Source organism: Mastigoproctus giganteus, chromosome 7 (genome assembly GCF_048544385.1).
Source record: "Mastigoproctus giganteus isolate SK-2022 chromosome 7, ASM4854438v1, whole genome shotgun sequence".
Taxonomy (NCBI): domain Eukaryota; kingdom Metazoa; phylum Arthropoda; class Arachnida; order Uropygi; family Thelyphonidae; genus Mastigoproctus; species Mastigoproctus giganteus.
Genome location: NC_143581.1, coordinates 204,062,066 through 204,074,237, shown reverse-complemented (window position 1 = coordinate 204,074,237; position 12,172 = coordinate 204,062,066). Strand labels below are relative to the sequence as shown.

General features: G+C 35.7%; 1 protein-coding gene across 1 annotated transcript in view; it reads right to left on the bottom strand.

Annotated features, from left to right (window-relative positions):
* Positions 1 to 12,172, bottom strand: part of ND-51 (NADH dehydrogenase (ubiquinone) 51 kDa subunit) — a 183,663-nt gene that overhangs the window by 39,002 nt on the left and 132,489 nt on the right. The window contains exon 10 of the mRNA XM_090378085.1: positions 11,526 to 11,580. Coding sequence (XP_090234211.1) covers positions 11,526 to 11,580 — 55 coding nt within the window. The remainder of the gene's footprint in view (positions 1 to 11,525; positions 11,581 to 12,172) is intronic.

Genomic DNA, 12,172 nt, shown 5'->3' with positions numbered 1-12,172 from the left:
ATTGCACTATGGTGACTTGTAATGCAGTTCTGAGATCAACATTTTAAAAAAATTATGAAGTATATTGCTTGTAATATTTATGTTATATGCATTTATCCGAAGTCTAGACATCACTCAGTACAGTGTTAGACATCATCCATATCAGTCAGTTTATTTAAACCTTGTATCATAATTAATGCAACACAGTTACATTTTCGAAGATTAATAACAGCGGATAAGAATTAAAAAGGAACAATGTCCGGACGTGGTACGAAGCCCACTAAGGTAAAAAAAATACTGAATTTGAAAATTAAATTATACGTTTTGAAGGGAATCGATTCTGTTCAACGACAAGTGGATGTGTGCAATAATTTAGGATTGGCAGGTTTCACTGTAAGAACAATTATAAAAAATAAAGAATTAATTTCAGCATCAGGAAAGACAGCTGTTCCACTGCAAGCAACTAGGCAAGCTATTATAATTGAAATGGAGAGACTTTTAAATAATTTTATTGAAGGTAATATCAAATGCACAATTCCGTTAAGTTAAATATTATTAAAAAAAATGCAATTAGCCTATATGATGATATGAAGAAAGCTCACCTTTTAAAAAAAATAAATAAAATGTGGAACCATTTAAAGCTAGTAGGGGCTGGTAAGATAGATTTAAAATCCAGGAAGAAACGGCAAGTGCAGATCAAGAAGGAGCCGAAACTTTCAAAAAGGAACTTCTAAAAATTATTGAAGAGTGGTGTTAAACTTCTCAACATGTTTTTAACATAGATGAATCAGGACTTTTTTTGGAAACAAATGCCTAAAAGAAGTTTCATATTGAAAGAAGAAAAAAAAAAAAACATTCCAGGTTTCAAAACAGCGAAGGATCAGTTGACTTTATTGTTGGGTGGTAACGCTGCGGGGATTTTAAAGTAAAACCCCTTTTAGTTTACTAGGAAGACAGCCAAAGTAAACCCAAAATCGACCAGAGTTATGAAAACCTGACAGTCCAAGGCCATCGGATTAATACATTCATGATTTTAAGTTTAATTTTGATACGTAATGTAGTTACTTACCACATAATTATATATATATGTAATAGAGAATATTTTATATGTACAAATTTTTAATATTAAATATTTTGACTGACATTTGTGCATCTTTTCGCTACCGTTTATTATTGATTAGGAAATATCCTATGGCATAGACCGCGACTCACAAATACATATGTTACATTACGGAAATAGGGTGCCCGCTTAGCGCTGATTCACTTAGTGCTCTGTTTTTCAGGAACGAATTATCAGCGTTAATCAGGGGTCACCTGTAATAGCATTTAGCTGCAAAGTTTTTATTTTTACAATTTTTTAAAAATTCCTTTAAAAAACTCACTCAACAGAACTAGCCAGTAGCAAAAATCTCACTGTCAGAACCCACACATACATTCACTAAACTCGCTAATGAAAGGTTTAATAAGATGCTCTTGTGCAATAGAATTCTTGGATAAACTCTTGCATGGAGCAACTTAATAGATAATTATCATTCTTATTAAAATGAATATCTGTCTGAATATCTGTAATGAAAGGTCCTAACCCAAACCTGTTAATATCTACAGAAATAGCAGCAGAGCATGTATGGGTACATCTGTTCACTGTGATTTCCATCTGCATATGTTCAAAGGAGTAATTTAAAACTAACTAACTAACTAAAAAAATAAATAAGTAAATAAATACTTAATAAATTCTTTCGTAATTGCAATTCTAATCTTAATTTTTCAAAATGTATACAAATGATAGCTACAATCATCGCACAAAAACCCTGCAAAAGAGAACTTCTAAGTCTCACAAACCAGTCAACTCAAAAAGATAAGAGTAGGAGCTCAGTAATCTTTATCAACCAAGCCAGCTGGGAAGTATAACAATTGGAATGTTTTGCACATAATAAAACAGTTCAATATGACTTTGGATGCCAATGTGTTATATAAATAATAAAAATGACATTTCAATATAAAAAAGCAAACTTATCATATGATACACTTTAAACTTTGTTTAAATAGTTTTATTAAATGCTGTAAGAAAGAAATTACAAATTTATTAATTTAGTATGCATTGTCCATAATGTACATTTTACAATACTACTGTAGTGCATTTTGTCTCATAACTTTTTAAAATTACGCCTTACATACTTTTCATTGCAATTAGTGCATGTAATAAAGGAATCCCAAACCACATAACATGTTGGCAAAAAAAGTTGGGTTTCTATTATGTGAGATTTCTGTTACTTGAGGAAGTCACTGTCCTATTCATCACATATAATCAAGGTTCCACTATATGGGAAACCACCAAAGGCACCTTTCCCCCCTAACACTATGTATAATACTATTCTGAAAATCATTTTTTAAGTAGCTTGATGTTGAGCAAGTTTTTGTAAATTTTACTTCGAAAAGCCAACTAATTAAATTAAAATTGAAATGCTTTTATAGAAAACAAACAGCAATGTCATAATTATCTGGGGATGAATGGAAAATGACCTTTCCAGATAATCTGCAAAATGATAGAGTAAACAAAAAAAAAAAAAAAAATTATTTACATACATATATTTATAATAAAAGTATACTATACCATGGGAATATCTGGCATCATTCCTGTGGATGATGTGAATACTTCAATTTCTGAACCTCCCTCTGACAGATATTTTTTAAGTTTGGACTGTATTAAATTGGTTTCTGGCCAATGTAGATTGGATCCCCATCCAAACGATCTTAACATTAATTATCTGTACTTAATCCTTCATTCTGAAATTTAAGCATTCATTCTCATCAAATTCTCCACTATTACCTGTGATGATTTTCCTCATTGGATGTTAAACAAGTTAGTGTATCCAATTTGTTACAAAAATTATCTTCATGAAAGTATCTAAAACTGAAAACTAATGTTAGTTACTTTTCTTTCTATTCCCTTAGAATGTTGTATTAAAAAAGTTATGCAATCCAATATTCTCATTACCTTCACTCAGTAGAAGCTGAAATTACTCAGAATTTCAATTCCAAGCCTTTATGGTGCTATTCCAGCTATCAAAATCTCCCAGAATTTCTATGTAAACTAATGATTCAAATGACTCAATCAACTCTCTTCTTGGCATAGCTGATCTTTTTGCAATTAATTTTTCTACACTTAGTTCTCCTTAATGGCTATGTTCCATCCCCACTTATTAGTTTGAATGTAATACAAATGGCTGCTATGGTAGATTACTTGCTATTAATGATCTCCAGTCAACTATTACTCATAATAAAGATTCCTGGTACTGAAATCCCCCCCTACTCTTTTTTTTCAGAAAAAATAGTTCCTCACTAGCACCAATTCTTACAAACCTCTTCAATTAAATTCTATACAGTGGGACCAATTGATGATGTTACCAACAGCAAACTCTAAATGGGAAGCATTCAAGGATTTAATCTTGGAAGCTACTAGGCTTTTCATACCAACAAAAAAAATACTGTTCAAATTTTAGGCCTAAATGGATGTCAGAAGAACTAATGAGACTTGTGGCTGCATGGGATACATATAAATTATCAGGAGACACAGAAGCCTAGATAGATATAAGCTAGTCTGTAATCAAGTCACAAAGGAGGTTAGGCAAGTGAAGGCAGATTCAAAGGCAAGAAATCTTTGGCAAGGATGCAAAGAAAAACATCAAAAGCTTCTTTACTTAAATAAACTCTAGAAGGAAGGGGATGAATCGGGTTGGTCCGTTTGATATCGATGGTTCGACTGTTGATGATCCTGCTCATATAGCCGACAAACTGAATGGGTATTTTGCATCTACATTCACTTATGAGGAATTCTGTAAGGAATGGGAGGGCAGAACTATACTAAACTTTAACAGGGGCTAAATGATTTTGTAATAACAGAGAGCAAAGTGGAGGAGAAATAGTTTAAGTTAAACATAAAAAAGGCACCTGGGGTGGATGGAATCTATCCAGTTATATTGAAGGCCTGAAGATGTGCCTGAAGATGTGCAAATGTATCCCCAATTCACAAAGGGGGATAAAAAGGTGACACGAGTAATTACAGACCTGTTAGTTTAACTTCTGTTCTGGGGAAAATAATGGAGTCACTGGTTAAAGAAGCATTGCAGGATCATCTAGACAAGACAGCAGTAATAATTCAGACACAGCATGGGTCTGTTAATCATAGTGTATACAATCTGATTGGTTACACTATGATGTGGTTACAAGAGAACTGGAGGGAAAAAATAATTCTGATGTCATATATTTGGATTTCAGGAAAGCTTCTGATACTGTTGCACACAGAAGACTACTGTACAACTTGAAGCAGTATGGCATTAAGGGCAAGTTGCCACAATGGATAAAAAGGTTGTTGAGTGAGAGAAGACAGAGTGGTAATTAATGGACACTGCTCTTCATCGACTAATGTTATTAGTGGAGTTGTCCAGGGTTCGGTGTTGGGCCCATTGTTGTTTTGTATATTTACTAATGATATTTATGAAGGTATATCAGGCTAAATGTCCATGTTTGCAGATGATACAAAGGATGGCAGAGTTGTTAATGACAGTAACGACAGCATGCTACTGCAATAGGATCTAGAAAAGTTGAGCAGATGGTCTTAGAAGTAGTAACTGAAGTTCAACATTGACAAATGCAAAGTACTACACATGGGTAGAAGTAACCCCCAGAAAAATGTACCAAATGTATGATACTATACTTAAGGTGGTAGAGAGTGAAAAAGACCTGGAGGTAATCATGCAGTCAGATATGAAGCTTTCTAAGCAGTGCAGACAGGCTGTCAGATCAGGTCATGGGGTCTTGTCAATGATATACAGGAATTTTTTTTTTTGTATAAGGGAATGGTCAGGCCACAACTTGAGTACTGCATGCAGGCCTCATTTTAGGAAGATTTTAGAGTTGCTAGAATGAGTACAGAGAAGGGCAACAAGATTGGCGAGGAGAACAATGGGGTGCACTTACCAAGAAAGGCTTAAGTACTGCAAGTTGCAACATCTGGAGACTAGGCACCTGCAAGTTGATCTGATAAGGTTTTGAATGGGTTGAGCACACTCAGTGCTCAGATTACGAACCTGATGTGGCATAAATTCAAATTGAGGAAAGACAGTTGTAGAATAGATGTTTGGAAATTAACTGAGACCTAGCCAGCGGGTGGTTGATTGCTGGAACAAAGTTCCATCTGTTGTTGTTGTGGAAGTTGAAAGCTCAAATAAATTCAAGGAAGAACTGGACAAACGTTTAGAGCAAATGGTTATGTGAAATGGGATTTTTAAAAAAATTTTTTTTTTTTTGGCTGATGCTGTATAAGTTTGCTTTCTTGCATCATATGCCTCTACTAATGTTATTGCTAATTCTCCTGTACGGTTATCACCCTCCAGTGTTCAAAGAGGCCTACATTATCCCTACATATAGAAAACAGGGTGAAGGCAGATAAAGCTAAGCCTAGACACTATCGATCCATTATTATATTTAACACAATTGCAACAATTTTTGAACTACTCCTCTATAAATATCCTAGTTCCCACCTTCAACCCTATTATCCTTTTCTTTCCCGAAAATAAAGCTTCAGATCTCACCACCTTGTTCTTTCATTTTCTGCAAACTAATTTGGATACATGAAATCAAACTGATTCCCCTGCTTCTTGATATTACATGCATTAACATTGATCTTCTTCCCTTCCATCTTACATCTTATGGTTTACAACCCCCCCAACCCTTTACTGGATTTGCTTGCTTCATTGCTTACCAATTGTCAACTACCTGTAATAAATGAAAGTTCTTCAATAACTTTGTTTACTGTTTCATAAGGTACCCCTCAAGTCTCATCCTAGGCCCACTTTTCATTATCATTTACATTAATGATCTATCTACTACATTTCAGTCTGCTAATGTTTGGGTGGCAACTTTATGCAGATGATTTTAAACTTTACAAAGTTGTCTATTCTTCAATTGACAGTGATGAAAACTAATCCTGTCCTGATTCTAGTTCAACAAAAATGTCTCTTAACCCACTGAAATGTAAATGATGTTACTTCTGCTTAAATTGTGTAGTGTGACTAGCCAACAAAAATATTGTTTGTCATACCTCCGCAATGAAAATATGTGATTTTGAAGGAAATAAATGCGCTGATTCCGAAAATCACCACAAGAAGCCTCTATCACGTCTTCATCAAAAGATGTACCAATGTTTAATGTTAAAATAAAGGGATATATATATATATACGAATAATTCAAGTTTGTAATACAAGTGTAAAAAAATATCGTAAATCATTGCAAAATAGTTATATTTCAATAATATATAATCTGCATTCCTGTAATTGTCCTTAAAAATGTTTGCTACTAAGGAATTGTCTCTTGTATTCCTGCTTACTCTCCCTCATAAGGAACCAGCAGTAATCTCCAATCCTTACAGGATCTCAGCAACCTTGGTACCACTTTTCCATCACGGATATATCTTGATGAAGCCACTCTCCTTGTTCATCAAGGGTTCTGGAGAATCCTGGAGAATTCTGGATTCCGGTTTCTGGAGAATCCTCAACTTGAACTCGATCACTATTATCTTCCCCACTACTGTTATCCCAAGTTTTTTGGAGGGGGGGGGGGCACTGGTACTGGCAAATTGTCTCTGTGTGGAACTGGCCAAATTGCAGAAGGTATACAGTGAAACTTCTCCTAACGGACACCTCTCGTTAACGGACATCTCTCTACAACGGACATTTTCAAATTCCCCAACTCACCTCCATTGGTTTTAACGTGTTTGCAGCTTCTGTCTAGCGGACATTCTCTGTAACGGACGCGGACAGGCAATCTGCACTGTTTCGTTTAGATTAGCACTTAATTTGATCTCCCCATAACGGACAGCGGGCAAGCTCACGGCCCTTTTTCTAGGAACGTTTCTTCCACGTATTGCTTCAATCGTGTGTTTTCTATTTCCAATTCTCTGAATTTTATCAAGGTTTACGTCGCGGTTCTAAACCCTTTTTCAAGAATTTTAAGGCACATGTAAAACTTCTGATGAATTAGGTGTGTGTAGGGGGGGATATGGTCGGCCTTTCGTCTTTTCAGTTTCAGTTTTCAGTTTTGTTCAGTGTCGTGTGAAGTGCACAATGTCTTCTCGTAAACATTTAACTTTAAAAGATAAAGTCGAACTCATTAATGCGTATGATCGGCAAAAAAATAGTGTTCGCAATCTCGCTGCAAAATTCAAAATCGGGAAGACGCAGGTAAGCGACATCCTAAAGGAAAAAATATGAACTGCTCAAACAATTTTGGCAACACGGAAATGATCAGGTTCAAAAATCATTCCCGAAAATTGTTGGACTTCAAATTTGTCATGCACGTGCTAAACAAATTCCCATTAGTGGGCCTATTATTAGGGAAAAGGCTTTGGAGGTTGCGAAATCTATGGGAGTAAATGAGTTCAGTTCAAAGCTTCTGCGGGATGGCTAGACAAGTTCAAAACTCGGCATAAAATTTCTTGGAAAACCGTAAGTGGTGAAGGTGGATCTGTTGATACTGGGGTTGTAACAGAGTGGACCGTCAAATTGGAAGATTTATGTCGTGATTTTGAAGCTAAGGATATTTACAACTGTGACGAAACAGGGTTGTTTTTTTAAAGCTCTTCCTGAAAAAACAATGAGTCTTAAAAACGAAAAGTGCCAGGGCGGAAAACTTTCTAAGGAACGCTTGACTGTAGTATTTTGTACAAATATGCCGGGAGACTTTGAACAACCTCTTCTTATAGGAAAACCACAAAATCCTCGTTGTTTCAAGGGCATAAAGTTGAATCTTTTGAATGTTGACTGGAAGTCTAATAAAAAAGCGTGGATGACACGAGATATCATGAGCGAATGGATACGTCACTTTAACCAAAACATGATTCGTCAAAACAGAAAAATTATTCTTTTCATGGATAATGCTGCATCTCACCCGCACATTGAATTGTCCAACATTCAAATCGTTTTTCTGCCATCAAACACATCTGCAGTGTCAGCCCTTGGATCAAGGGATAATAAAAAATTTTAAACTTCACTACAGAAAACGTGTTTTAAGACATCTTCAATGCAAACATGAACGATGTAACATGTGTGAGTGACCTTGCAAAGAAAATCAGCATCCTAGATGCGATTCAATGGATTTCCTCTTCAGTAAACGCAATTAGAAAACAAGCTGTCGTGAACTGTTTTGTAAAGATACTGAAGGACTTTCGATGGTTTCTTCACTCCAAACAAATGTTGAAAACAAAAATTATCAGCCGGAAGAAGGTGCAAAAGAAAATAAGTGATTACTGTATGTATTTTTCTTAAGATAAAGTCATAATATGCATAGCACAATTGTATGTATATTATTTACAAAAATATTGCTCAAAATCTGTATATAATTTAATTTAATTTTACATTAAACGTTTAACGATTTTTCTTTATCTCTCGTGTATGTAATTGTATATTATTTACAAAAATATTGTTCAAAATCTGTATATATTTTAATTTCATTTTACATTAAACGTTTAACGATTTTTCTTTCTTTCTTTTTCTTTTTTTCTCCCTCAGACTTCTTGTTAGCGGACACTTCTCTCTAACGGACACATTTTTGTTCCCCCTGGCTGTCCGTTAAAGGGAAGTTTCACTGTATTTGGATATATTATAGCGTGTTTGCTTTTTTTACACATACCAGATATATTTATCATCCAGAAGTAGTAATTGTTAATGTGGTTAGATGGTTCTCGCCAAACCACAGGGATATTACAAGATATTCGAGCAAATCCTGAAGCCTCAGAGGCCTCCAAGTTGAGTTCAGATGAACAAACCAGGACAGGAGTAAGACCCAAGATAAAATCAACAAACATCCTTGTAGATGAAACTGAAGCCACAGATGATGAGCAAGGTATAGAATTATACTCTCCACAGATGAAGGCCAATTCTGAGTCACCTACGAAGATACTGCTGAACCGAGTGTTGGACAGGAACTCAAGAATCGACACCAGAATGGTTTTGCGGTTCTAAATGAAACTAGAAAGAAGCTGCGTGCCTTTATATCAAGGGATGTTTTTGATAATTCCAGAAGTTACATCCATCAGGTGATGGACCTCTGGGATGTAATGGAAGTGGCATTTCAAGAAGTAGTTCTTGAAAACGTGGAGCTGAAGTCTAAACTTAGTCAAGTGGATGGTGGACAGGGCCCTCTACAAAGAACATATGTGCAAGTGGTACAGCCAGTGCAAGAAGGTCTCAAGACCAAAACTGTTATCATTAAGGCAAGTACAGATCAATTTGCTATGAGTGAGCAGGTAAAGGAAGAACCGATAAAGACTGTTTGACTAGTTTTGGCAAATACTTGCGTAATCGCTATAAGACTGATCAGGGATAGGTGAGTTGCCCTCAAAGCAGCAACAGAACAAGATATTGCTGCCATCACCGAGTGTCCACGAGTCTGGGACCTTGGCTTGTGGTGATCTTAAAGTGGTGATCATTGATCTTGATAAAACGTTGACTAATGAACATCTCTTACAAGAACTGTGAGGTTTCTCAGAGCCAGATGTGCTCTGATGTTAGAATTGTGAAAAGAAATTTGGCCAGAGGGACTTCTGTCACAAATCTTGTTCTTGAGGTTTCTGGGAATATCACGAAGATCTTGGTAGCCAGAACTAGAGTTTTTATAGATCCCACACTCGGTGAGGGGTCTCACAGAGTGCAGGATCTCCTAATGCCCATATACAGTGCATTAAATATTGCAAGGTATTGTCGAGCAGATGCCTATTGTGGGCACTGTGTTAGTCACGTCATACCTTTGGAGAGAGAGAGAGAGTGTACAAAAAAGAAGGAATCTCCGCACTGTGTCAACTGTTGGAGGAGGAAAATTTCCTCCGGACACATTACTGTTGATAGACGGTGCCCCGAGTATTTGAGGGCACTAGATATACAAAAACGAAGAACCGACTATAGTGATTAGTATAGATATAGATCCAGCAGTGGTGCCACCTCCGGCGGTTGAGTTCTCAGAGTGTTATAGTATAGAATTGAAATATACTAAGAGATAAGATCTAAGACCATGAACACAGTGGTATGAAATCGCTTAGATGGTGATTGGGAGGGGGGGGGTTCTAGCTCTGGGGGACTCTGGTACCTTACCCAGCCAAATGGGCTGAAGTTCGTGACTTAATTAAAGTTTTGTTAATTAATCTAGGTAGAGAATCCTGGAACTGAATGGTGGAAAGATATATATGTGAATCAGAGATTCTGATTGACATTGTTGACTTATATGTAGCAATGCAGACAGTGTTGTTATAGAGATTATTTTGGAGCAAGTCTCCCTCTCTTGCTGGCTTGGGATGGGCCCCTGAGCTCAGCAGGGTGAGCGATGCTCGCTCTTGATCTCCACAAAGTGGAGAATTTAATTTGACCAGTAGATAACAGGCTTTGCTTTGGAACCAGATTGGTGCTGGGCAGTGGTTTTTCTGGATAGGGCGACCCAACTCCTCGTGTTGGGGGTAGAGATGCCGTCCCTGCTGCAAGTGGTCGTTCTATCTATATTGTCTGAGTTTGATAACCTAGTTGGGGTTGCATTAAGTATGTTGACTGATATACCAACCATGAAATGAGTTCTGACAATCACAGCTAAGTATATATGCGAATGCCTAGGTGGTAATTTGCATCAAGGGTTCTCAAATTACAAATTACCAAATCAATCTAATTTCTAAGATTTCCAAATGTTCAGTTTAATTAAGTGTTCTTCTTCAACTTTTAAAGAGTGACAAGGTTATAATTATTCTCAAAAAGCAGCTTATACTTCCTGTTTTTGATCATTGTGATATTATTTGATCCCCACAACAGGAATATATTTCTGATAGACCTCAGTGAATTCAAATCAAATTCATTAAATTCCTATGCTTTCAAAAATTGTTATCTTTCACTGTCAAAACTACAAAGCACTTTATGTCACTGTTTCAGAATCATATCACTTCTCTTTGCTCCAGACAAGAAAGAACTGCACAGCTCTCTTTTTGTTTACAATATCATAAACTCTGTTATTGATTCTTCCTCTCTTCTAAAATAAATCATCAAACAAATACCCTTCACTATACCCTACTTGAATTCTTGTCATAAAGCTTAGCTCTCTCCACCTGTCCCTAATACTCAATATTTACTAGCCAATCTTCTGCTTGTTCTGTTTCCTTCAGGTATTAAATAATTACTGCATTGATTATATGCTTTGCTTAACCTATCCATATATAAGAAATTACTGTTTCATTAATCTTAATTTTACATATATTTTAATACAAAATGGCTACTATGTATTGATTCTCGATAATCTTCAGTTTCTCATCACAGTTTAGAGCCTTTGAGCCTTGTGGGTGAGAAGCAAAAAAAAAAAATAAATAATAAATAAATACATGAGATAAATAAATAGATCCATTTCTAATGCCAGCAGAGACATTAGAAGTAGTTATATGTTTTAAACAGCTGTATTCTGGTTGGAGTAAATGTAATTAAGAAATCTTAAAAAATATACATATATTGTAAAAAAATTGTTACCAAATCTGGTCATAATCTTGTCCATCCAACCAACTCCTTCACGACATGGAGTACACTGAAAATAATTTATATTTTTATTAAACATACTATCTTCTATGCTTCTATTTTTTATTGAATAAATTATTAAAATTTTTAGGCAACCGGTGATACCATCAAAATGGAATGAAACCTAACTCATTTAATATTATCGAATTTACCAGAAGTGTTTCTTCAGCGATGCTCGATTTCACTGCAGCTGCAGCTGCAGTGAAAGCAGCTGCGATTTCACTTTCAATTCTTCAATGGTACAAGAGTGTGAATTATTTCTATAGGCATCGTCCTTCAGGAATTCCCCAGAGGAAATAATCAAAGGAATTCAGATGTGAAGAGTACAGTGGCCAAGATCATATAATCCCACATCATCCATGGTATATATTAGAGAGATTACCTTACCATTAAAAATGTTGTTAGGACTGCAGACTACATTTTGTAAGGAAACCAAGTTTTTAAGTTTTACTGAACAATGTTTAAAGTCAATGTTAGTTTTAAACCCAACTGTTGTAATAATCACCACATGGCTCTTCTTGGGCTCCAAATAATTTCTTCCTATCATCAATGTTTCTTGCGACGACTGACTAACTGGTTAAAATAAATTTATTAAAATAAAA